The 27,194-nt window shown below is 36.8% G+C and overlaps 1 protein-coding gene across 3 annotated transcripts in view; it reads left to right on the top strand.

Moving 5' to 3' along the window:
- SLC2A9 (solute carrier family 2 member 9) overlaps positions 1-27,194 on the top strand; it is a 382,090-nt gene that overhangs the window by 327,776 nt on the left and 27,120 nt on the right. For all 3 annotated transcript variants that reach the window (XM_056802424.1, XM_007496737.3, XM_001371196.4), the window contains one exon: positions 14,276-14,403. In XM_056802424.1, the coding sequence (XP_056658402.1) occupies positions 14,276-14,403 (128 nt within the window). The remainder of the gene's footprint in view (positions 1-14,275; positions 14,404-27,194) is intronic.

The raw sequence follows: 27,194 nt of genomic DNA, 5'->3' as shown, positions 1-27,194 counted from the left end.
ACCAACTTAGATCATCCCCATCTTTCCAGATTTATTTCATGTTACCTGATTAATTATTCTTCATCCAAGGCAAAACTGGATTACTCTCTTCATCCTCCATACCTCTTGTGCATGCCATTTCCTATACTTAGATTACCTTTCCAGCACCGTTACTTCTGTTAAATTCCTATAATCAGCACTTAACACAGTGCCTGGCATGTAGAAAGTGCTTAATAAATATTTATTGAATTGAAATACATTAATCACCATAGCAAGAAATATAAAAGAGGCAAGAATCATCTCAGTCTACAAGACAATATCCTTGCATGGTATCTGAGAACAAAACTACTTTAGAATGAAACTTACTTGTGAAGCATGAAATGGTATCTCTCTAGATAAAAGAATCATAAGTAATAAGACATCAAAAATAGCAAAAGGTGCTGGAGGAGAAAACAAATCTACCTCAAGGTTAGCATGGAACCCCAAATCAGATTGTCCAGAGACCATTTGTGTAAGAAATCAAAAGAAAGGACAAAAACTAGATGTGAAATAGATAAAAGTAGATATGAAATGGATCTAGTGATCCATTCTCATAAGTAACAGTAGTAGAAATGCCATATTCAGACTCATCACCTCATTACCTAATGTGCCATGTGAGGAACTAACAATAGCATCTAAGAAAAAGAAATAGGGAAAAACACTTATACCTCATCAGTAACATATGGAAGAAATCCATGCTTGAGGATTGATGATTTTAATTCAAATATTTTTTTTTATTTTCCAAGTTACATGTAATAATAATTTTCAACATACATTTTCCAAAATTATAAGATCCAAACCACCTCCATTCCTCCCTTCCCTCCCTCTACTCTGAGATGGTAAGCAATTTGTATTGTCATGCAAAACACACTTCCCTATTGGTCATTGTTGTAAGAGCACCCTCATACAAACCCAAAACCCCAAAGGAAAACCATCATACTAAGTTGAAATATAGTAGGCTTTCATCTACATCCATCTGACCCCAACAGTTCTTTCTCTGGAGGTGAATAGTATTCCTCATCATAAGTCCTTCAGAATTGTCCCAGATCATTCCATTGCTGAGAGTAGTCATGTTTTCACAGTTGAAGGTCCATAATCTTAAAGAATTTTCAGGTTATCTTAAAGGGAAGAGAAAATGAGAGTAAACATCCCGTAGGTGTCCACAGAATGTGCCACCACAACCTGTGGTACTATTTCTTTTCTCTGAGGTGAAGGGGGAAACTCACTGGTAAAGAGTATACCAATAAACTTTGCTTACTCTGTGACAGCCTAGATGCCACATTGATAAGTCCAACATAGTTCAAGAGACTCCACTATCTTGGGAGGATCCTCTATGTAGAACTCAAGGGAAGACATAGACAAGAATTACATAGGAAGAGAAGTTGTGAAGTGCTCGTGATCTTCATTGATAGATACAATTCCCGGGTACTATATAAATACTTATTTCCTTCCCCTAAGCACTGTAGATAGAAATAGAATAGCAGGGACAGTCCCTGAGCTCGAGGAGGCCACATTCTGATGGGAAAACAGCATATAAATAACTTGGTATGTACAAGATAAATACAGAGTAGATGGAGGCTACTAGAGGATGGGGATTATCAGACCTATGTTGGACTAAACTGGTGCTCTTGTGGAAAATGAGCTTTAAATTGAGTCTTGGAAGCAGCCACAGTAGCCAAGAACTAGAGATGAAGAGGGAGAGTATTCAGAGCATCAATAATGGTCAAAGGAATGGACAAGAAGATGGAGAATTATGTGTGAGACAAAGAAGTCAGTTTAACTACATGTTAGAGTTGATGGAAGGAAAGGAAGTGCCAGAAGACTAGAGCAGTAGGCAGGAGCCAGGTTATTAAGACCTTTAAAAGGTAAACAGAGGGGTTATATTTTGGGTTTTTAGATATTAGCAGTAATAAGAAACTTCTGAGGCTCATTGATCAGACCAGAAAAATCATTTTGACAATAAAAGGGGAGATTAAATCAAGAAGTGACAGATTTGAGGAAGAGAGGGCAATAAGAAGCTATTATAACAATTTAGAAGAGAGGTAATAAGACTCTATACTAAGGCAGTAACTGTAAGAGTAGAGAAAAGGCTCTATGTGTAAATAAACAATTGGATATGGGATCAGTAAAACATGTACAAGGGTATATATATAAAACAAATTAGAACATGCATAAGATAAATATAAAGTGTTTTGAGGTCAGCTGAGGGAGAGATGATTTTTTTTTTTCCATCTCAGGGAATCAGGGAAAGTTTCACAGAAGAGATAGAATTGAAGAATGGGTCAGATTGCTGTCTATCAGTTGGGAAATGGTTAACAATCAACAAACTCTGGTATGAAATGCAATTGCTATTTTTGTCCAGCAAGAAATAACAACTATGAGGAATTCAGATAAATATGTGAAGATTTATATGATCTAATGCTAAGTGAAATGGAGACAGAGGAAAAATATACACAATGACTCTAACAATATAAAAGGAAAGACCACTAAAGGGAAGACAGAGTGAATAACTGAAAAAAAAAAACAAGAATAGACCCAGATAATATAGATCTTTCTTTTATAGAGTGGCAGGAGATGATAGGGACAGATTGATTCCTACATTTTCAGGCACACTGTATTGGTTGTTTTTGTTTAACTGTTCCTTCACTACAAAAGGAAGTTCAATTCTAAGGAACAATGGGAATATCTAGAAATGTCATCTAAGTAAATAATTTAAAATAAATAAAAAAGAGGGAAAAGGTAAGATATAATAGCAAGAAATAAAAGGTAGGATGACAGCAAGCAGGGCTTCAGGGCAGGGCACAGTTGGCAGGACAGAAGGCCATTCCAAGTAGATGGAAGAACATGGCAAAAATAGACAGGAGAATGAGGGTGGAGGATGGTGAATAATATAGTTTGGCAGTAAAGCACAGTAAGATAAGGCTGAAAAGGTAGACCATTTATAGAAGGCCAGGTTAAGAAGTGGAAAGTTTATTCAGAAGATAATAGGGAGCCACTGAAGGTTTGTGAACAGAAGATTGATGTCCACAGAGATACCCCTTAGAAAGACAGCTAAATATTGAGGTATTTGTAAGGTGAGCCATGCAGACTATTAAAGAAATTTCTCCTGCACTAACTCTGGCACACAGAGGATAGAAGATAAAGCCTAGGATCAGGAAGATGAATCTTCCTGAGTTCAAATCTGACCTCAGATATTTTTTCACTATGTGGCCCTGGGAAAGTAATTTAACCCTGTTTGCTCCAGTTGTTCAACTGTAAAAAGATCTGGAGAAGGAAAAGATAAACCACTTTGCCAAGAAAACTCCAAATAAGTTTATGAACAGTCAGACCCGACTGAAACAGTTGAGCAACAACAAACTAATACTCCCTTATTCATTTGGTGCTTATATAGTCCTTGTGATTTTTCCTTTATTTCTTTCCTTCTTCTTTCCTTCCCTTTTTTCCTCCTTCCCCGCTTCCTTCTTTCATTTCCCTCTTCCTTCACTCCTTCCCCCCTTTGTTCATTTCCTCCCTCCTTTCCTTCTTTCCCTCATTCCTTCCTTCCATTTCTGTTCTGATCTGGCAGTAAGCGTTAATATGGTGACCTCTCCATTCGCCCCCTCCCCTTATTAATGCTGAACTTAGTGCCATCACCTAGTCAGAGAAACCTCCTTCTGCTTAGAACTCCTATGCTTAAGAGAACCACCAGCCTCTGCCCCAGCTTTCCTGACCACCTAATGCTTCCTGTATTGTTTTGATATCATTCCAATGTACTTTAACTTTTCAAGTGTATGTCCTATCTCCAACAAGAAAAGAGTCTTATTTCTATTTCTCACTGATTATCTATAGTTGTTTTTTTTATTATTTTTTTTTCGCATTTGAATAAGTTTATTTAGTCAATTTAGAACATTATTCCTTGGTTACAATAATCACATTATTTCCCTCCTTCCCCTCCACCCACTCTTCCTGCAGCCAACACGCAATTTCATTGGGTATTACATGTGTCCTTGATCAGAACCCATTTCCATGTTATTGTTTACATTAGGATGTTCATTTAGAGTCTACATCCCCAACAATATGCCTTCAACCCATGTATTCAAGCAGTTGTTTTTCTTTGGTGTTTTTACTCCCACAGTGTTTCCTCTGGATGTGGATAGTGGTTTTTCTCGTAGGTTCCTCCAAGTTGTTCAGGGTCATTGCTGCCACTAATGGAGAAGTCCATTACATTCGATTGTACCACAGTGTATCAGTTGCTTTGTACAATGTTCTCCTGGTTCTGCTCCTCTCACTCTGCATCAGTTCCTGGAGGTTGTTCCAGTTCCCATGGAATTCCTTCACTTTATTATTCCTTTGAGCATAATAGTATTCCATCACCAACATATACCACGATTTATTCAGCCATTCCCCAATTGAAGGGCATCCCCTCATTTTCCAATTTTTGGACACCATGAAGAGTACAGCTATTAATATTTTTGTACATGTCTTTTCCTTATTATCTCTTTGGGATACAAACCCAGCAGTGCTATGGCTGAATCAAAGGGCAGACAGTCTTTTATCACCCTTTGGGCATAGTTCCAAATTGCCCTCCAGAATGGTTGGATCAATTCACAACTCCACCAGCAATGCATTAATTTCCCAACTTTGCCACATCCCCTCCAACATTCATTGCTTTCCATTGTTGTCATGTTAGCCAATCTGCTAGATGTAAGGTGATATCTCAGAGTTGTTTTGATTTACATTTCTCTGATTATAAGAGATTTTGAGCACTCTTTCATGTGCTTATTAATAGTTTTGATTTCTTTAACTGAAAATTGTGTATTCATGTCCCTTGCCCATTTTTCAATTGGAGAATGGCTTGATTTTTTGTAAAACTGGTTTAGCTCTTTATAAATTTGAGGAATTAGACCTTTGTCGGACGTTTTTGTAATGAAGATTGTTTCCCATTTGTTGCTTCCCTTCTAATTTTGTATGCATTAGTTTTGTTTGTACAAAAACTTTTTAATTTCATATAATAAAAATTATTGATTTTACATTTTGTGATTTTTTTCTAGCTCTTGGTTTTAAAATCTTTCCTTTCCCAAAGATCTGACAAGTATACTATTCTGTGTTCGCCTAATTTGCTTATAGTTTCCTTCTTTATATTCAGGTCATTCAGCCATTCTGAGTTTATCTTGGTGTAGGGTGTGAGATGTTGATACAAACCATACTGTCTTCCAATTTTCCCAGCAGTTTTTATCAAACAGTGGGTTATGATCCTACAAACTGGGATCTTTGGGTTTGTCATATACTGTCTTGCTGAGGTTACTTACTCCAAGTCTATTCCACTGATCCTCCTTTCTGTCTCTTAGCCAGTACCAAATTGTTTTGATAACCACTGCTTTATAGTATAGTTTGATATCTGGGACTGCAAGTCCTCCTTTGTGACATATAAATGTATCCCCATTTGTTTCTTTTCCCATTTCTTTCATTAACCTCTATTTTTTTAGCTCTAGTTGTATATATATATATATATACATATATATACATATATATATACACACACATGTATATTTATTTATGCATGCATATATCTATATACCTATTTATGTCTTGTCCTTTCATCCTATACAGTTTGTCACTGTTCCCTCTAAGTGTAATTCTTCTAGCTGCCCAGGTGATAGCAACCGGTTTTAAGAGTTACCAATGACCTCTTTTCTTATAGGGATACATATCATTTTAACTTATTGAGTCTCTTAAAAATATTTTTTTGTTGTTGTTTTGTTTTGTTTTTCTTTTTCCCCTCTTTTTTAATTACCTTTTGAAGATTCTCTTGAGTTCTGTGCTTGAACATCAAATTTTCTGTTCAGGTCTGGTCTTTTCTTTATGAATGCTTGGAATTCTTCTATTGTGTTGAATGACCATACTTTCCCCTGTAAGAATATAGTCAGTTTTGCTGGGTAGTTGATTCTTGGTTGTAGACCTAGTTCCCTTGCTTTCTGGAATATCATATTCCATGCCTTTTGGTCCTTCAGTGTGGATGCAGCCAGATCCTGCGTTATCCTCACTGTGGTTCCATGGTATCTGAATGACTTCTTCTTGGCAGCTTGTAATATCTTTTCTTTGGTCTGATAGTTTTTGAATTTGGCTATAACATTCCTGGGTGTTGTCAATTGGGGATTAAATACAAGAGGTGATCTGTGGATTCTTTCAATCTCCACTTTTCCCTCTTTTTCTAGGATATCAAGGCAGTTTTCCTGAATAATTTCCTGTAGTATTATATCCAGGCTTTTTCTTTTGTCATGGTCTTCTGGTAGGCTAACGATTCTTAAATTGTCTCTTCTCGAATGATTTTCTAAATCATCTGTTTTGTGATTGGGATGCTTCATATTTTCCTCAATTTTTTTATTCTTTTCATTTTGTTTTATAGTGTCCTGCTGCCTTGTGAGGTCACTTAATTCCAGTTGTTGTATTCTGGTTCTTAAAGACTGGATTTCATCCCTGGCTTTTTGGTCATCCTTTTCCTTTTGGTCTGATTTTCTTTGAAGGTCATCTTTCATCCTCTTTACCTCATATTTCATCTCCTTTGTCTCATCTTTCATCTTCTTTGCCTCATCTTTCATCTCCTTTGCCTCATTTTCCAGCTGGTTGATTTTGGCTTTCAAGATACTAGTTTCTCATTTTACTTCAAGTGCCTCTGTTTCCAGATGACTTATTTTAATTTTTAAGTCCTTTTCCCAATTGTCTTCAGCCTCTCTTAATTGTGTTTTGAGTTCTTCCAGAGCTGAATCCAATTCACTGGGATTTCTGATTTATCGTTTGCTGATCTTTCCCCCTCTGTTCCGTTTGCTGAATATAAGCTGCCTATTGTAGTTTCTTTCTTCTTTTTCTGTTGTTTGCTCATATTCACCCCTTCTTTACTCTCCATATTTGTCTGTGCTCTTGCTCCTCTCAAAAAAAATTTTTTTTTGTTTTGGGGGCTTCTGTCAGTCCCCCCTCCTGGAGCTTTAACAGAAGATCTCTCAGTGTAGTGTCTGGGGGAGGTTTGTTGGGGGTTTGAGCTTCCCTGTCCTCTGGAGGCTTTTGATTGGATTAAAGTCTAGCAGTCAATGAGGATAGGTGTGGAGCCTGGGCTTCCCTAAGTTCTGGAGACTTTTGATGGGATTAAGTTCAGCTTAGTTGGGCTGGGTGTGCTCTGAGGCCAAAACCTCCTGGAAGGCTGGAGAAAATATGAAGGATCTCCACAGCTCTTGCCAGGTTGCCAGGTCTATAGTCCCTCTCTAGCTCCTTCCCCACCATCTGTGTTGGACGCTCTGAACTTGGCACAACCCTGCCCGCAAAGTACACCCTCCAGACCAGCACCTTTGCCCGCCCAGAAGTTCCCGCTGCCGCTGGAGTCTCAGTGCTCTAGGTGGGAGGGGAGATGGTTCCTGGGACCTTCCTTCTGTCTTCCCCTTAAGCCCAAGTGTTCTTGGATTCTGGCTTTTCAAGGGGTGTACCTTTTGAATTAAGTCCAGCAGGAGGGTTCCTTGGCTCTGTCTTGTTGTTAAGTTTGATTTTCAGTCTCCTAGGAGCATTCAGTTTGTGATCGGTAAGGAAGGGTATTCAGAGGTCTGAACTTCTGCTCTTTCTAGGCCGCCATCTTGACTCCTTTAGTTATAGTTGTATTTTAAAGCACCGAGGCTTAACAAACACTGGACTTGGAAACAGGAAAATATTTTCAAATCTTGGCTAAGACCCTTATAAACCATATGACCTTGGTGGAGTATTTTTAACCTCTTTAAACCTCAGTTTCCTCATCTGTAAAATGGAGATAATAACAGCACACCTACTTCATAGGATTACTTAAGGGACCAAATGAAATCATGTATGTAAAAGACTTCATAAACCTTGAAGCTACCTATATGGGTGAAAATGTTATTGTTGTTGTTTTTTCACTTCCTCCAGTCTCACTCTCCTCAAATCTAGAAAATGTAGGGTCCAGACTAGGTAATCTCAAGGTTCTTTCTGTTCAGAAGCCTGTGAGGTGTAAAGTTTCCTGGCTAGATTTTCTTTTTAATTGGCCAAGTTGGAAGTTCAATAAATAATATATGCCTGGGGCTCCTATTTGATTGTGAGATGCTATAATAGAATCCTTGTAGGCATCACCCAGCCTCATGGGGGGATTATTTCTCTGGCAGTAAAAAGCAACCCACTATTTGCCTAGGGGCCAGCCACTAATGCTACTGGCTGCCACCAGGGGAATTATGTAATTATTTAGCCGCCCAGACTCTGGAATGAGAAGCTCTTCTGACTGTCTGATTTTGGATATCGAGTTTAATACAATGAAGGGCATCCCTGTGGCCCTGATCAATTAACGTGCATGGGCACAGACAACCAACAATGCAGATTCTGCTACAAATTGCAAGCCCTGGGAAAACTCTGCAACTTTCTCCTCCCCTCAGTTTTGTCACATTAGTAGGTGTTGGAAGGATCAGGCTCCAAAAATTGTAGAGTGCCAGGGCTGAAAACGTCCTTAAAAGCAGCTACTGGAGGCAATATCAGTCTTAAAACAGAGCATACTGGAGCTAGAAAAAACTTTCACAGTTACCTAATTCAATAATGCCATCATTTGCAGACCACAACTTTGAGACTGGAGAAGTAAAGTGATTTGCCTAACAAGTTAGGAGCAGAGTCAGAATTAGAATTCATGTCTCCAGACTTCCCACAGAGTGGATTTTTTTCACCCCATCACACTGCCTCCATCCCTGACAATATGTGACTGCATATTAGGTTATTTGAAAAGTAATGGTGGAGATGGGGGACTCAGTGGGATTGAGAGGTGGGAGATCCTGGGTTCAAATCTGGCCTCAGACACTTCCTAACTGTGTGACCCTGGGCAAGTCACTTAACCCCCATTGCCTAGCATTTACCACTTTTCTGCCTTGGAACCAATTCACGGTATTGATTCTAAGATGGAAAGTTGAAAAGGGAAAGAAGAGGAGAATAAGGAAAAGAGAGGAGAGAAGAGAAGAGGAAAGGAGAGAGGAGAAGAGAAGAGAGGAGAGGAGGGGAGAGGAAAGGAGAGGAGAGGAGAGGGAAGAGGAAAGGACAGGACAGCACAGGACAGCACAGGACAGGACAGGACAGAACAGGATAGGAGAGGGGAGAAGAGGAGAGAGGAGGGAAGGGAAGAAGGGGAGGAGAGGGAAGGGAAAGAACAAAGGCCAAAAACTGGGAAAGAGGCTTTTGTTTTTAGATGTAAAATATTTCTACAATTCCTAGACAAGCTTACCTAACTAGTTATCTTGGACATTTTAGGGAACAAGATGGGACAATACTTAATAACCTTGTATTTAAAGAATAGTCCTTGTTTGGGGCAGTGGGGAGGGTGTGTGTGTGTGTGTGTGTGTGTGTGTGTGTGTGTGTGTGTGTGTGTGTATGTAAATGTGTATTAGGTTCTTGTTTTGGGAAACCAGATCAAGGGAATTAATAGGTGATGGAGACAATTACTACTCATGGGGGATAAGATGCTAATAAAATAAGAGGGGATTTAGGAGAAAAGAGTATCTGAAATGAATCTTTGATAAAGGCCACTTTCACAAAGTTAGTTAATAATTTTAGGGAAGGCATAGTCCCTGATATAACAGAGTTTAAAGTTAGTTGGAGGAAAAGATACAAATATATATAATATTGTATATTATATAAGTGTGTTAAAAAGTTACTAACAATGAGTAGTCTTAGAGAAAAGTGTAAGCCCTCTCCTGCCCTCCCCAGAAATATTTTAGAGGATTTTATGAAGAAGGTAACATATAAGTTTGATCTTAATTGAAAGAAGTAATTTCAATAGGTGCAGAAGGAGAACATGGATAATATGGCTTGGAGGTGGAAAGCATATTCACATTTTTTAGTTTCTCTTGGATCAGCATGTTTATCATAATTTATTACATGTTTATAACAAATTGTATGTCTTATATTATTGTTACATATTATGTTATTATATGTACTCTATATTATATTATCATATTATATACAATAAATATCTATGCTTTCAAAAAAATCAATGACAAACACAATCTGAGAATCCTTAGATTAGAAATTCATGTGGAAAAGACTTGGGGTATTCTTTAATAGTATGGAATGTCCTCAGTGGGGAGAAATGAAACTAATGTAATTTTAGTTTGCATTAAGATAAGTATAATATCCAGAATGGACATGGAAGCAGTCGTGGCATAGTAAACAGAGAGCTGGGTACAATTCTTGCCTCTGATATGGGCTGTGTGTCCCTGGAGAGGTCATATACTCTCTTAAGACTCTATGTAACTCTTACCTTCTGTCCTCGAATCTGTTCTAAGTATTATATCTGAAGCAGAAGAGCAGTAAGGCATTGGCAATTGGAGTTAAGTGACTTTCCCAGGGTCACACAGCTAGAAGGTGTCTGATACCAGATTTGAACCCAGAACCTCCCATCTCCGAACCTAACTCTCTATCCACTGAATCACCTACCTGTCCCTCACATCTCTTTTTTTTTTTTATAAAAGATTTTAAGTTGCAGAAACATTGTCACCCTAAGGAGGTAGAGGGAGTTTCCTCATCTAGGAGCTTTCCATGTCAATATAATCATAGGTCCCATACCTATTGTATCTCTATCTTAATGACCAAAACTAGGGAAGTACAGAGTACAGAAACATAATCAAACCACCTGTGCAGTATTGTGTCCCAGGCTGAGTGTTACAATTTAGGAGGGACAGAGTGTGTCCAAAGAAGAGCAAAGAAGACAGAGAGGGGACTTGAAACTCTGCCATATGAATATAAATGAATAGAATCAATCTCCTTGAGAGTGGCAGCTAAGGGCCACAGCAGATAGGGCACCAGGTCTGAAGTAAAAAAAAAAATCTGAGTCCAAATCTGGACTAACTAAAAACTGAACTGTGTAGCCCTGGGCAAGTCAATTAACTGTTGCCTCGGTTTCATCTTTCATAAAATGAAAATGTAAAAAAAAAAAAAAACCCTAGAGAGGAAAATAGCAAACCACTCCAGTATCTTTGCCAAAAACAGAACAAAACAAAACAAAAACAACTGGGGTCACAAAGAGTTGGACATGACTATAACTATCGAGCAACAGCTTCTTGAGAGTTAGGATTTTCTTTTCTTTTTATCTCTGTTCCTACCTTAGTGCCTAGAACACACTGATGTATAAATAGGATGCATACTGATGGCAGATCAGTTGAAGACACTGTGATATGCAGAAGTCCAAAGAGAAAGATAATCCTGTCTTCAAATATTTAAAGAAATCTTGTGTGGAAATATAATAGATTTACTTTTTTTCCTCTAGAGAGCGGAACCAGAAAAATTGGCAAACATTACAAGAACTGGCTAAGAACTAGAAAAGTAGACCAGTAGAACAGAACAGGCATACAGCAAATAGTTATAAAAGATCATGGTCATCTTGCATTTGACCAAAGTAAAGATCCAAGCTTTTGGAATAAGAATTCATTGTCTGGTAAAAGTTAGATATAGAAAAAGATCTTACACTATTTACAAAGGTAAGATCAAAATAGATATGACATAGGCATTAAAGAAGATATCACAAGCAAATTAGAACAGGGAACATATTTTCTATCAGATTAATGGACAGGAGAAGACTTCGTGAATAAACAAGAGTTAGAAAGCATTGTGAGACAAAATAGGTAATTTTGAATACTTTAAATATTTTTTTTTTACAAATGAAACTAATGTAGCTAAAATTAGAAGAAAGGCAGTAAATTGGGGAAAGGGGGAGAACTTTATTACAGTTAGGGCTGTCCAACAATGAAAAATTTTGTCACTAAAAATATTCAAGCAGATTCCAAACCTCAGAAATATTACAGATATATCACAGATATCCTGTATTGGGTAGAAGGTTAAATTGCCTGCTCTGAATTCACCAAATTCTAAGAGCTAAAAGGAAAAATAAATAGTATTTAGCCCAAGCTCCTTATTCTAGAGATAAGCAACCTAGTAGTCATTCCAGGTATCACAGTTAATAGAAGAGTGAGGACTTGAACCCAGACCTAGTAATTCCTATTCAAATATACTTTCCTATGTACCAATAAGGAGCTTTCCAAATCTGAGACTTGGATCCAGGAGAGACTTGTTTCAAATCCCGTTTCTAACACTTATGAGCTTTGTAACCGTGGGAAAGTCTTGTAACTCCTTTGAAATTCAGTTTCCTTAACAATGAAATAAGAGTATAGTAGAGAATTGTTTTAAGTATGAGAAATTCATATTGGACAGTGGAATGACGTTTTTTTTTTTTACCGCAAGCATTTATCTGTCTAATCTTGCCTCAGTTTGCTTTTTTGTGACCTTTAAAGTAACATCTTAATATTTGGGCTCTAGGATGTCCATTGCAAACTAAATATGTTACAAGCCAGAAATGTGGCCAGTAGGCAGTTTCTGAGCACTCAGAATCCCAGGACATTGTTACATACCCAAGTCATCTTGCCCTAGAGTCATGACATACTGGTTATAGCATGGTATATCCATATATGATAGGATAGAATCAAAACTTGCTTCTTTATTCTTCCCCTTCCTTTTTCTTCTTCTTCTTCCTCTTCCTTTTTGGGGGGATGGGAATCATCAATTTCATTTAATGGTGAGAATTTACCTATTCTTCCAGAATAGCTTAATCACTAATATGAATTCCCTATCTAATATCCATATTTACCACTTTAAAAAAAACCAGGTTAATGCATGCTATCTACAGTTAGTTGCTATGTGTGTCAATGAATGTAATTTATTTATCTTTAAAATATTTGTTAGTTGAAATAAAGATGATCATTTTTTGCTATTGTATAGCATGATATGGGAGAAAGGATCACAGAAGTAAGATCTGGGATCTGAGTTCCAATTCTAACTATCCTATATCATACCCACTTGACTACTTTTGGCAAGTCACTTCATTTCTCTTACGCTCAATTTTCTCATTTGTAAAATGATGGAAATAAACTAGATGATGTTTTAGGTCCCTTCCATCTCTAAATCAATGATCCTACTTTCCTTTTTGAATGAATGATTGTGTGATGATCACAAGCTTTATATTTTTACATTATGATCACTGTTTGATGTTATGATAATTATTTGATATTATATTTATAATTATAGTACTCCAATATAGAGTCATAGGTTAGATGGTCCTAACAACTGTAGAAATATAATGGCAAGATAGATTCCATTCTTATTACATCTGAGATTTGTAGCTTTTTAATTGGATGAACTAGTCACCTAATAGAGAGGCATTCTCCTTCTGTCTTAATTGACATTAAATCCTCCTACCAGTTCATGGTCCCAATAAAGAAACTCCCCCTACCTGGGCTTCACCCTAGCCTGGTATCACTAAGGGACCCAAATAACTTTCTATCACCTCTAGCTCTAGTTAGGGTTGCTCCCTTTGATTCTGGTCCCAATTTCCTGTTCTCAATGAAGCTCATTTTTACATTATGTAGGCTTGCTACCCAAACTCCAAATTTGAGTATTTCCTTTTCAACACATCTTCCTCATTCCTAGGTTGGGGTCAGTTTCTCTTATGTGGGAACAAACCCAAGTGTGTTTATATTACCATAACTTATGTATATTCTTTGTTTGCCTGCTTGCTCCATCTCATAACAATTAAGTTCATGGCTGTATTTCTAGAAATCCCAGATTCAAGTATTTTGTTTTAACCTAACCCTTGATAGTCCAAGTATAGCTGTCATTCAGGGAGCAGCGAACCCTGTAGCCACAGGATAACAGACAGTCAGAGCTGATAGGGGACTTTAGAGGCAATCTGATCCCCTGAATTCTACAGAGAAGGGAACTTTATCCCCCAAATTCACCCTGGGATATTTAAGGCAACATAGCTGGTCACAGCAGAGCACAGACTCAGATCCAGGGCTTCTTTCTCTCAACCCTGGCTTCTTTCCACTGAACCTGACTCCTAAATGTATTTTTCACAGTCAAATTTCAGCCAAGTTTTTAATATCTATTACTCTATTTGGTGATAGATACCCTGGGGCCTGATCCACGGTATCAGGGAATACTGGGAATTTTGTTTGAATAGCAATGAAATTTGTGAGGAACAAGACAAGATACTGTTTAAATACTCAAGGTATAAATACTATATGAAGAAAGCAGGGATTCAGTTGACTTTTTTTTTCTCAACTATGAAGACTTAGTTCTTGTTGGAAGACAATCTTATGAATATCTTGAATATTTGACAAAATCTGACATTTAAATGTTGATGCTGGAGGAAAGACAAATGTTGGGCTTTTACTCATTCCACATCTTGACTGGTCTATTTCAGGTGGAATCCCATTCATCTTGACTGGAGAGTTTTTCCAGCAATCTCAGCGACCAGCTGCCTTTATGATCGCAGGGACAATCAACTGGCTCTCCAATTTTGCAGTTGGACTTCTTTTCCCATACATTGTGGTATGTTCTATGATGGTAGCAGTTTTCCTTTCACTTTTTCCTAATGATCTCTGAAACTATAAGAGAAGGGTGAACAAACATCCAGAGGAGTAATGATGACTTTCTACATAATTAGGAAAGAAATTAGAAGGAAGGTGATCAATCTTTCCAAGTTACTCATCCCCCTAACAAGAGGAGAAAGATTTGTTTTTAAGATTGAAATATAGATGGAAAATCACTTCTTAACCTGCTAGAGCAGAAAGAGGCTTTGGAATTAGGGGACTCAGGATTTGAATCCCACCTCTGACCATCATTACTCATATTACTTTGAGTAAGTCATAACTTCCCTGGGATTTGATTCCCTCCTCTATAAAATGAAGGGATTTGACTAAATGGCCTCTACAGGTCTTTCCAATTCTAAAGCTATGATTTTAGAGTAGTATGGCTTATTTTTCACTCCTCATTTTAATCTTGGACAAGTAACTTTATCTATCAAGGTCTTCAGTTTCATAATCTAAAAAATAAAAGGTTCAAATTTTATTAGGACCCCTTTGAACTCTTGACATTATAAAAGTTCTGTCCAGATAAAAGTATTCTCTCCTTCCTCTATTTTTTCTTCAACTCTATGCCTGAAAATAAGTCATGTATTATTATATGAATATCTGTATGCTTCCCCCCAAAATAGATTATAGATTCTTTGAGGACAAGTACTATCTTTTTTTTTCAATTTTTAAAATCATCAGTTCTTTAAAAAAAACCATCAGTGCTTACTTAGTATAGGGCCGTTGACTGATTGATTGAAAAAAGTATTAATTAAGACTTATCACGTGCCAGGCAGTATACTAAGCATTGGAGATGCCAATACAGGAAAGCAAAGTAATTCTCTTCCTCAAAGAGATTGCATTATAATGGACAAAGACTACTAGAAAGTTAGCAGTAAATAATGGCATGGTTTGGAAATAGTCAAGAAGTGATGTGGAGACCTGGTTCTAGACAAGAAAAAATGAAAGCCCATGTGACATATAACCCAGCATCCCAAGAAAGAGTCCAGAATTCCATTGGAAAAGGAATTAGTATAATGAAGGCAATGGCTACAGAGCAAGCAGCATGGTTTGGAGACAGCAATGGCAATATCAACTCTTTAATAAATGTTAGCTGAATTAAATTGAATTCCAATTCTAACAAGCTACATTTTAAGCTCCTACCAGTTTTTATTTTAAATTGATTTCTTGTAGCTACTTTAAATGGACCTATCACTGACATATATACATATAAATATAAATGTATACATATATAATTTATGTATATACCTTGGAATGCAGAATTAAGTAGTCACTAATTTTATTTAATCTTTTTCTGGAATCAGCTAAACTCATTCAATTGAATTCATAAAACTAAAATGTAAACATTCTCTTATCAGTCAAATTTAAACAATGATTTTTCCAAACTTGAAATTTTTGTAAAAATTTAATACGACCAAGAATTTGTAAAATATTCATAGTACTTGGAAAAACCTATAGGCTGAGCTTTCAAATCTTCCCTAAGAAATAAATTGAATGTCAACACATTCTCTCCACACTCTTTAGTTGCTATGTGTAACATCATCAATCTTTAAGATGAGGACAGACTGAGAAAGGAATTTGTTTCTTCATCTGTCAACTCAATGCCAGAGGTGGACTCTGAAATAACTCCTTTTTCTGTTCTTAATAATCTGTGATTCTTCTATGAATTTAACCGATTTTTGCACTACATTCCACCAGAGGGTTGGAAATGGGATATATTATTTTGGAAAGAGCAACAGGCTCTTGACAATGACCAAGGGGACCTGGGTTTGAAGTCCAACTATGCCAATTGTATGATTTTACATGTCATTTAATCTCTTGGGTCCCCTGGTCCTTAATCTATAAAGTAGACTTTGCACAAGATGGTGATTCTTTCTAACTCCAAAATTCTCCAAATTAAAGAGATTTATCAAGCAATTGAAAATATAAGACTGCCTTGGCATATTTAAAGATGTCTTTCTCAGTCCCAAAGGATATTGTTGAAAACACACACAACTCTAATCAATTCTAGGGGAGTGGTGAAGTGAAATTATCCCTTTGGTCCTTATTTCACTAGTAATAATGATCTTAGTTGAAGGTGGGCATGTGGCTCAGTGGAGCTGTTTTAAGGGATTTTAGCAGGAGCAAGCTGAAAGCAGATGCTACAGGCCAACATTCCAGAGCTTTCAGGAGCTGAAAATCAGTACAGACTGACAGTTGGCTCTCTCTTGAAGAAGGGAACTTTAAAGCTGCCAGGAGATTGGACCTTCCTTCCATCAATCCATCTTGAGGGAGTGGTTGAGTAAGTGATTACATTACACTGGTGGATGGTGTGTGTTAAATTATCACACCCCTTCTGATTCTGTGTGGACCTGCAGTGCTACTCTTCATACTGGGACTTCTGCTAGACTGAAAGAGGACTTCAGTTTTGTGAGATTTACTTTGGTCCTTGTTCTTGCTCCTACCAACCCCTCCCTTAATCTTAAATAGTAATTAAGGAGTTAGTTTAGAATAGTTATAGAAAGTTGTTAGGGGTTTAGTCTCTGATTTGGGTGTAAAATTAGATATTCCCTGATTCCCTTTCCCTTCTCCCTTTAGTTAAATAAATCTGTTATTTTGTTATACAATTATAGTTTTGACCCTTTATTTAACCCATATATTTCAGAGCTGGGCCCAGAGATGGGAGGTCCTGGGTTCAACTCTGGCCACAGATACTTCCTAACTGTGTGTGACCCTGAAAAAGTCACTTAACTCCCATTGCCTGGCCCTTACTGCTCTTCTACCTAGGAACTAAAACACAGTATTGATTCTAAGATGGAAGCTGAAGTGTTGGCTTTTTTTTTTAATATTTGCTTACTTCTCAGTGGGTATAAATCATCCTCAAGTTACCATCACATCTTCTCTTCTCCTTCTGCTCAAATGGTAGACATATAGATGGAAAGAGGAAGGAAGAGGCATAGGGAACAGAACTCTGGATCTGGGGTCAGAAAGACCAGTTCAAATCCTTCCTTGGATACCGACTATCAGTGTGACCCTGAATAAGCCACTTCATTTCTGTGTGCCTTAGTTTCTTTATGTGAAGTTGAAGATAATAAAAACTTCTAACTCACAGGGAGTGTTGTAACATTCAAATAAGGTAATATTAATAAGGCACTTTGCAAAACTTCAAGTGCTAAAGAAATTAGCTATTATAATAATGAAACATGAGCAAAACATCTTTTTTTAATAGATTTTTTCCCTTTGCCTCAATTATTTCTCTCCAGGTATTTATAAGTATGGCATGCTTAAAAGTAGAACTATTACATAAAGGTAAATGAAAGAATGAAAAGAAAGGAAAAATCCTGAATTTATTTTTGTTTCTGTTTGCACTCTCAAAGAAAACTATGTTCAAGCTGGGATATATAGACCAAAAATGGTTAATAAGCTGTTGAAATATGATATAATACTAATAATACTTATATTTCAAGAATACTTTAAGTTTTACAGAAGACTTTCCACCCAATGACCTTGTAAGATAAGTAGTGCATTTATGTCATTTTAGAGATAAAGGATTGAGGCTCTAAAGGTGATTGGTCTAAAATAAATGAGGAGATAAAAAGAGGCTATCCATGGGAAGCTAGAAATCACAGTGGATAGAGCACCAGGCCTGGAGTCAGGAGGTTCTGAATTCAAATATGACCCCAGAAACCTCCTAGATATGTATGACCCTGGACAAGTCACCTACCCCAGTTGCCTACCCTTTACCACTCTTCTGTCTTAGAACAGATACTAAGGCAGAAGGTAAAGGTTAACATTTTTTTTAAGTATCTAGTACTTTGAGATCCAGTCAGCAACCCCTAAAAAATGGTACTCTAGTTTTCTTTTTTAAAAACAGATGGTTATATGTTTTGGTTGATTGGGGCGGGGGTATGGGTTAGTGACAAGGTTAGCAAATACCCCAATTTTCCAAATAGGGGAAAAGATAGATTCTTCAAACTATTGACTATGGCTATAATTAATTCCAACATTTTTCAAAGTTCTAAAAATTATAACTGACAGAATTCATGTAACTTTTAAAAAAGTTTTCAAAATACTTTCCATACATGAAATCATTTTAGTGTCACGACTAGCCTGTTGAGTAGGTACAATAGTTATTATTATCTTTAGTTTGCAGATGAAGAAGCTGAAACTGGGGGATATTAACAGATTTGCTGATGGTTATAGCAGTAAATGTCAGAGGCAGGATTTTCTGTCTCTAGAAGAAAGATTCTTAATAGAGGTCCATGAATAGATAGATGGATGGATAGACAGATGGATGGATAGATAGATAGATAGGTAGATAGATAGATAGATAGATAGATAGATAGATAGATAGATAGATAGATAGATAGATAAATTGATATATAGACAGACAGATAGACAGACAGATGGGCAGATAGATGGAGAGAGATTATATATAATTCAAGATAAATGGTTTCCTTTGAAATCCTATGTATTTTATTTTGTGCATTGAAAAACATTTTGAGAAGAGATCTGTAAGTTTCACTGGACTGCTCAACAAGTCTAAAGGGCTCAAAAAATGTTAAGGATCTCTGCTTTAGAAGACTGAGATAAATCTACAATGTTAAAATTTATTGGAAATAAATGTAAAGTCCTCTCCATGTGTTCAAAAAATCAATTGTAATTATCTATAGAATAGCAGAGATATGGTAATACAATAGTAAAAATTTTTTAAATACTTAAACCTTGTAGTGGGCTGGAAGCTCAGTGTAAATCAATATGGTAATATGATATGGAAAATAGCTAATGCATTAAAAGAAGTGTTTATGACTAGAAGAAGGGAAGATTATGGTTTTCTTGCACTATCGTGCATCTGATACAGGCATACCTCAAAGATATTGTGGGATTTTCTTCTAGACCACAGCTAAAAGGCAAATATCACCAAAAAGCCAGTCACATGGTTTTTTTGGTTTCCTAATACACATAAAAGTTATGTTTATACTATGCTGTAGTCTGTTAAGTGTGCAATATCTAAAAAAACCATTTTGTATACCTTAATTAAAAATACTCCATTATTAAAAAAATGCTAACTGTCATCTGAACATCCAGGGAATTATAATCTTTTTGCTGGCGGAGTTTTTCCTCAATGTTGATGGCCATTGACTGATTAGGTTGGTGATTGCTGAAATGGGATTTCTGTGGCAATTTCTTAAATATGTCAACAGTGAAACTTGCCAAATCAATTAATTCTTCCTTTTACATGAATACTAAGATGCCATTGTAGTGTTACTAATTCCTAATTTCAATATTGTTGTGTCTCATGGAATAGGGAGGCCAAAAGAAAGGGAGAGAGATGGGGGAACAGCAGGTCAGTGCAGCAGTCAGAATACACACAACATTTATTGATTAAATTCACCCTCTTATATGGTGGAGTTTATAGTATCCCAAAACAATGACAACAGTAACATCAAAAATCACAGAATCCAATCACCATAACAGAATAATAACGAAAAAATTTGAAATGCTGTAAAAATTCCTGAAATGTAACACAGAGACATGATGTGAGCACATGCTATTGAAAAAAATGATGGCAATATACTTGCTTGACATTAACCTTGATGCCACAAATATTCAATTTGTAAAAAACATGCTCTATCTGCAAAGTGCCGTGAAATGAAATGCAATAAAACAAGAAGACATTCCAGTATCTGGAACGTCCTCCATTGACGAATGGAGCATGCCCAGTTGCAAGTGGTAAGGTAAATATACTAAAAATCACTTCCTCAAAATGTATTGAAGAAATTCAAGATGTTTAGCGTTTGGGAGGAGAAGACTTGGCCTGGGAACATAACCCAGTATTTGTCTGTTAGTACTTAGGGGTCATTCATGTGGAATGCTGATTGGACTGGTTCTATTTAGCTTCAGAGAAATTAGTGGGAGATGGGCACTTGGAAGTGGTAGCAGTAAATTTTGGTGCAATATGCCAAAAATGAAAAAAAAAAACTTCTTACTGCTAAAACTTTCCAAAATGGACTACATTTGGGGAATGGGAAATAATGTAAGTCTCATTACAGTGAAGGTCTTCAAGCAGAGAGTAGGTCACTCTTTGTCAGAGCTGTTGTGGAGGGTAATCCTGTTCAAATATAGGTTAGACAAAGAGATCACTGAATTTCCTTTCAATTCCAAGTTTCTATGATGCCACTGTAATAGTTTATGTAAGAAAAGGAGAGTTTGAGCTAGAATGCTAGCCGCTGGCATGGCAAGAAAGAATCAGACACAAGGGAAATTGCAGAAGTAGAAACATAAAGGCTAAGCAATTAATTGAATATCTAAAACCATTTTTTTCTTCTATAAATGATAACTAAAATGTGAGTTTCTGAGATGGGTAATGAAGTGATGGAAAGAAGATGGAGAGTTCCCAGAAAAGATGAATATAAATAATCATACAGAAGGAAACAAGATCTTTTGAAGAACTATGAAAGGACATTAAGTTAATTCACATAGAAAAGGGCAAGTAAACATGGTATCCTAGTTGATTTCCTTAAGTTTATAAAGAATTTTGAAATAGTGTGCTTTAAAACCATCTAATGTTAACTCTCCTTCATATCATGCTTGCAAGTATCATAACTTGACCCCTTTTCTACCTTTCCAGTAGTCTTAGACTCCCATATTCCCTAAGACTCTTTTACACATTAACTTTCTTGTTGCTGCTTAAGCATGAAATTCTCTCCCATCTCTGAATTTATAGAGGCCATCACCCATGCCTAGAATGCTTTACTCCTTCCCTTCTAAGTTTTAAGTCTCCTTGGCTTCCTTCAAGACTCAGCTCAAAGCCCACCTTCTGCAGGAAGCCATTCCCAATTTATCCTGATTGCTAATGATTCCTCTTTCAGATTATCATCTGTTTTTTCTTTATATGACTTGTATGTACCTAGTTATTGATATATTGTTTCTCCCATTAGAATATGCATACTTTGAAGGCAGGGACTGTCTTTTGTTTTTGTATCCTTAGCACACTGCAAGGTCCATAGTAAATGCCTTATAAAAGCTTGTTGTCTAACTGACTAGCTACATAAGAGTATCTTCTTCAGCAATAAAAACTCCACTATAAACACTTTATACCTATTTTAACTATGATGATACTGAGGCTCTAAGAAGTTGAAGTGATTATTGCTGTTCTCCAGACATTTTTTAGTGATGTCTGAGCCTCTGAGTCATCATTTGAGGCTTTCTTGGCAAAGATACTTCAGTGGTTGGCCATTTCCTTCTTCAGTTCATTTGACATATGAGGAAACTGAGGCAGAGTGAAGTTGTTTGTCCAGAATCACACAACTAGGAAGTGTCTGAGGCCAGATTTGAACTCAGGAAGATGAATCTTCCAGACTTCAGACCCAAAGTTCTATACACTGTACTTACCTCATTGCTCCAAAAAGTAATTGGGCAACTAGTAAATATCTGAGACAGGACTTAAATCTAGAGCTCTTGACTCCAGATCTTCTACACCAACCAGTAAAGGGGGGGGGGGGGAGGCACAACATGACTTAACTATTGAAGGTTGATAGATTTAAATTTAAATTGAAGAGTTTTGCTTTGTTTTATTGAATTGTTTTATTGGAACTTCTGGATAGTTCAGATGATTTCCTCTGGAAAAGGGCTGCTGATTAAGATCACAGGATATCTTGAGATCTTTGTTTCAACAAGAGAAAAAAAATCCTTTACTGATTGGCTTAGACATTCATCTGTATTCACCAGTCTTTTGGAAGGATAAATTCATAGGATCAAATCTTTTTAAGGCAGGAGTCTTTGAGTCAAGCTAATCCTAACCTCTCATTTAATATCTGAGGAAAGGAAAGCACAGAGATCAAGTGACTTGCCCAAAGTTGCACAGCTGGCAAGTGACAGACTCAGAACTAGAACACAGATTCTCTAATGGTAAAACTAATAGTGGTTGTTTTCCATGGAATTATGGCACCAATTCTTTAAATCCTTTCCAACTGAATTAACGAGCTTGTGGATATTAACAAATTAATAGTTAATAAGCATTTATTAAGCACATACCATGTACCAAGAACTGTTCTAGATTCTGGGAATACAAAAAAAGACTGAAACAATTTCTGTCCTCAAGGAGTTTACCATCTTAAGGAATAGGAGAGAGATTAAGAGAGAACATGGACATGTGTGGACATTTTGTTTTAAACTCAAATTAGAACATGTGAATGTGAGACGACTTGGAATACTTTTTTAATAATTTTTTTCTATTCTGTCCAGTTTTGATCTGTAATACAAAAGCGTTTGATACTCCATTAGGCAGAGAGTTCCCTGGTACTGAAAGTATTTAAGCAGAGGCTGGACCACCACACCTCCCGGATAGAATAGATTCATGCAATTAGGTCCTCAAAAATAATAGACCCTTAATAATTTAATGTTTTGAGTTTTCCTTTTTCTTAAGTTGTACTGAACTCAAAAAGAAGCTTAGATAATCTTGGCAATGTACTCCAAGAATCAGACAGGGCTTTAAGAGAATAAACATTCAGAATCATTTTATTGAGATCCAAATTAAACCTCGAATGCGCTATGTCTCATACCCATTTTTAGAACATCTTGAGAAGCAAAACTCGTCTGTTTCCTCCAAGACTTGTCAGGAGCAGGGAGTCTGTTGGGGAAGAGTATGTCACTTACCACTCTCTTCACAGTCACTTTGCAAAATTTCCTAAAGAAAGATGTGATAGGAGATATTCAGGTATCTCAATTGTCTGGAGGAAAAATGTGTTTGGGAAGATCATGGGCCAGGCTACAAACTCACTCTCCAAAAGCCATCAGAGTGATGTGACATCTCCATTTACTGCAGTTGGCATTTCATTAATGGTCCTGGGAAAGTAAGTAATATGACTCACTGAGGAACAGCACAATAACTTGACTGCTCAAGGGAAATGCCTCATCATGTGACCTTCGGCAAGTCTCTTAGATTTGACCCTCTATGTTTCCAACATCTGTGAAAGAAATGTAAACCCAGCCTTTCTGAATGGCTCCTCATGAGGAAAATCTAATGAAAGAAAAAAAATGAATGTATAATAAAAATATTATCTTTTTTCAATATCTATAGGATATACATTCCTTGAAATCTGTGTCCCAGGCTGTTTAAGTCCACAGATTTTCCCACAGTCATTGTATATTGGTTTCTTACTTCAAAATATAGGCTATTTCAATGAAGTATGTATACAATTATCACATTCTTTTGTTATTACTAAGTACCTAAAGGTTCAAAGGAAGGTGTTTTGAATGATCATGGGAAGGAAAGATGATTTCAGGTTAAGTAGAACCCTGAAGCATCGGAGGGATACAATATGGTACAGTGGAAGAAGCACTGATTTTGGAATTGGAAGACCTGGGTTCAAATCTTGGCTCTGTTATTTACTACCTATGTGTTCTTGGACAAGGACTACCTCTCTGAACTCAGTTTTCTCATGTGTAAAATGAATGGATTAAACTAGTAGGTCTCTAAAGTCCCTTCCAGTTTTCAATATGTGATCCTATTTGAATCAATATTTTAATGAAATTAGAGTTGAATGCATATTATAAAATATACCTTGAAGGAGTAAATGCATAAGATATTCTCCAGGTCAAGAAACTGAGCCTCAAAGAGATAAAAGGGCTATTGTATCAGTATTACAGACATTGTCTTTTATAAGTTAACATATGACAGAGAAGAAAAAAAATAAGCTAAAACTGTTCTGAATAAGTCTTGGGTTAACAACAGTAGGCATCATAGCACAAAACCAAATTTTTGTTTTTTGGGGGGATTTGGGGGGATTAATGAACTCAAGCTTTGGGCCCTGTTCTTTCCTCAACTCCTGGCTATTGCCAGAGCTTTTGGGGGTACAGGTTCACCTCCCTCAGCTTGATAAATTGCTTCTGTTAATGCAAACAGAGAAGAGTATCTTCCAAGGCTCCTGACAGAATTCTGGTCTTATTCTATATGCTCAATCAATCCTTGTTGTAGAATTGACTTATGGATCAATGATGCACTAATGTGGTGCTGAATGGACAGCTATCCCTAGGGTCTCATGGTGTACATATCCTATCACCTTAAGCTTTGGAGCAGCCTTCCTTCCTGGAGGTGGTCAATGACTTCAAAGAAGGCAGAAGGCAGTTATACCACCTGTTTTGCCTATATGCACACATAGCAGTCCTTCTGTGCCACCATCATTAATACAAAGGAACTAGAATGGCCTCTCCTACCTAGAACACATAACTTTGGTCAAAGTAATAGAAAATCTTGATTTATTATAAAGAAATAGTGTAGCCCAGTATCAGCTGTTCTAAGGGAGTGATTTATTACAAAAGTAATCATAGTGAACATTAAGGTAGCACATTAAGGTTTTCAAAACACATTAAATGTGTTATCTCACAACAGCTCTAGGAGATAGATGTTTTTATGAGCCCTTTTTTACAGATAAGAAAACTGAGGATTAAGGAAATTAAGCAACTTCTCCAGGGTTACATAAATTGTTTAAAATAGTTAACATTTATCTAGTACTTACTATGAACTAAGCATTGTGCCAAGGGCTTTAAATTATTTCATTTTATCCTTTCAACAACCCTGGGAGGTAGATAGTATTGTTATCCCCATGGGGAAACTAAGGCAAATAGAGGTTAAATGACTTGCCCATGGTCAAATAGCTACTAAGATTTTGAAACTGAATTTGAAGAGATTATTGTTGTTATTAAATCATTTTTCTGACTTATCTAACTCTCCATGACCCCATTTTGGATTTTCTTAGCAGAGATACTAAAGTGGTTTATCATTTCCTTCTTTGACTCATTTTCAGATGCGAATCTGAAACAACCAGGGTTAAATGACTTTCCCAGGGTAAAATAGCTAGCAAGTGTCTGAGGCCATATTTGAACTCAGGAAGAGGAGCCTTCCTGACCTCAGGTCCAGTATTCTATTCTTGTGCCACTTAGCTGCCCCTGGGGTATTTTAGGGAGTCTCAATGCATATATTGAAGTCTTCTAACATGAGGGCAAGAGTTGGAAAGGTATGTCTGTGAGCCAGGCACTAAACTCATTGAGGAAAGATGGTGAGCATTCTAGAAGCTTATATAAAATAGTTCCCAGAATTTTGATTGGTTAATAGATTGAGAGTGAGTAGTAGAGACATATTGAGTGAACCTAAAAGGGAGATAAATTGCTAAGTAATGGGGGGAAATCTAGAAGTAGCAAAGAGGGCAAGGTATATTCCAAAATTCTGTACCTTGACCAATCAGTAAGGGTTACATAATAAGTAAAAGTACAACCAGGCTTGGAAAATAACACTAAGGAGGCTGTGGCATCTATAGGGAGCCGGGACTCAGTGAGTCAGAAGACAGAAGGAGTAGGAAAGGAAAATATTTAAGATGAAAACACATTCATTACCTATAGAGTAGACATTTCAGAGAATAGAATGAAACAAAAATAGCTTTAGATTATAGCATCATAAATGAGAATTAGGAGAGCAGGGAGTGGGAGAACAGAATGGAACTGGAATAATGATAGTTGTGTGAGTTTAAGCAAGTCATTTAAGCTATCTGAGTGACTTTATTCTCATCCATAAAGTGGGGTGGTTGAACAAAATAAGGTTTAAGGTCCCTTAGAGCTCTAATATTCTGGGGTCTCTTCTGGATTTTTTGGCTGTCTACATTTTGGGGTCTCTTCTAGCCCTAAGACTTTATAACTTAATGAGTCTTAATTCAAACTGCACATCCATTTCAAGACCCACTAACCAAGATTTGGATCTAACCTGATCAGATTTATTGATACAGAATGTGTTAAATAGTACCTTTCTCTTACTCCTGCCATAGGTTCCAAGCTGGGATCAATATTACTAGGTTTGGCAATTAAGATTCCTCCTCTTCATCTCCCATCATTCTTCCTATTCCCACTACCACCCCTACCTCCCATAGGCCTTTGTTATTGGCCCTCCTAAGAAATAGATGAAATAACTCATCCAGGTATCATCACAAGATAACTTGCCTTTAAGACTGACTCAATTAAACAAATTAATTTTTCCAACCCCAGAGACCAATCTGTTCAGACTTGTTCTCTTGTGAAATTGCTGGTTAGACTAATGAATTCTATTCAAGTCACATCTCTTCAGGGAATAGCCAGTCTGTGATGCCACCATGCTTGAATAAGCTAGGAACACTAGTCCATTTCTAAGCACATGGCCATAATATTCCATGCCAACATTCTTCAACATTCAATGCCAACACTCCAACAGAGAGTAAGATCTCTTGCTGCCATATTGATTTACCATAACTTCTCATAATGCCAATAGACTTCTGTGGAAAAAGTCATTACTAATGTCATTTTCAAAGCATATCTAGATTGGTGTCTTTTAAATATTTTTTCTAATTACATGTAAAAACAATTTTTGACATTTGTTTTAAAATTTTTAATTCCAAATTCTCTCCCCTCCTCTGTCCTTCCCATTCCTCCTCACTCCTTGAGACAGTAAGCATAGATTAGGGTTTTAAAATAGACTAAATGATAATAATTATAACAGTTGACATTTTACTTAGCATTTAATGGTGACAGATATGGTCTCATTTCATATTCATGATGCCTCTAAAAGCCAGATAGGGTAGCTACTACAATGGGCCCTTATTCTAGCACTACTCAGTCTTTCCAACCCTTTCTTTCTAGCATCTATTCTCTCTACATTTGAGCCAAAATGGACTTTTCTATCCTCAGAATGATAATAGTCAATAGCCAATAAATATCTACTAAGCATCTACTATGTGTCAGGGACTA

Source organism: Monodelphis domestica, chromosome 6 (assembly GCF_027887165.1).
Source record: "Monodelphis domestica isolate mMonDom1 chromosome 6, mMonDom1.pri, whole genome shotgun sequence".
Classification (NCBI taxonomy): domain Eukaryota; kingdom Metazoa; phylum Chordata; class Mammalia; order Didelphimorphia; family Didelphidae; genus Monodelphis; species Monodelphis domestica.
Note: the sequence above shows the minus strand (reverse complement) of the source record. Positions and strands in the feature narration are given on the sequence as shown.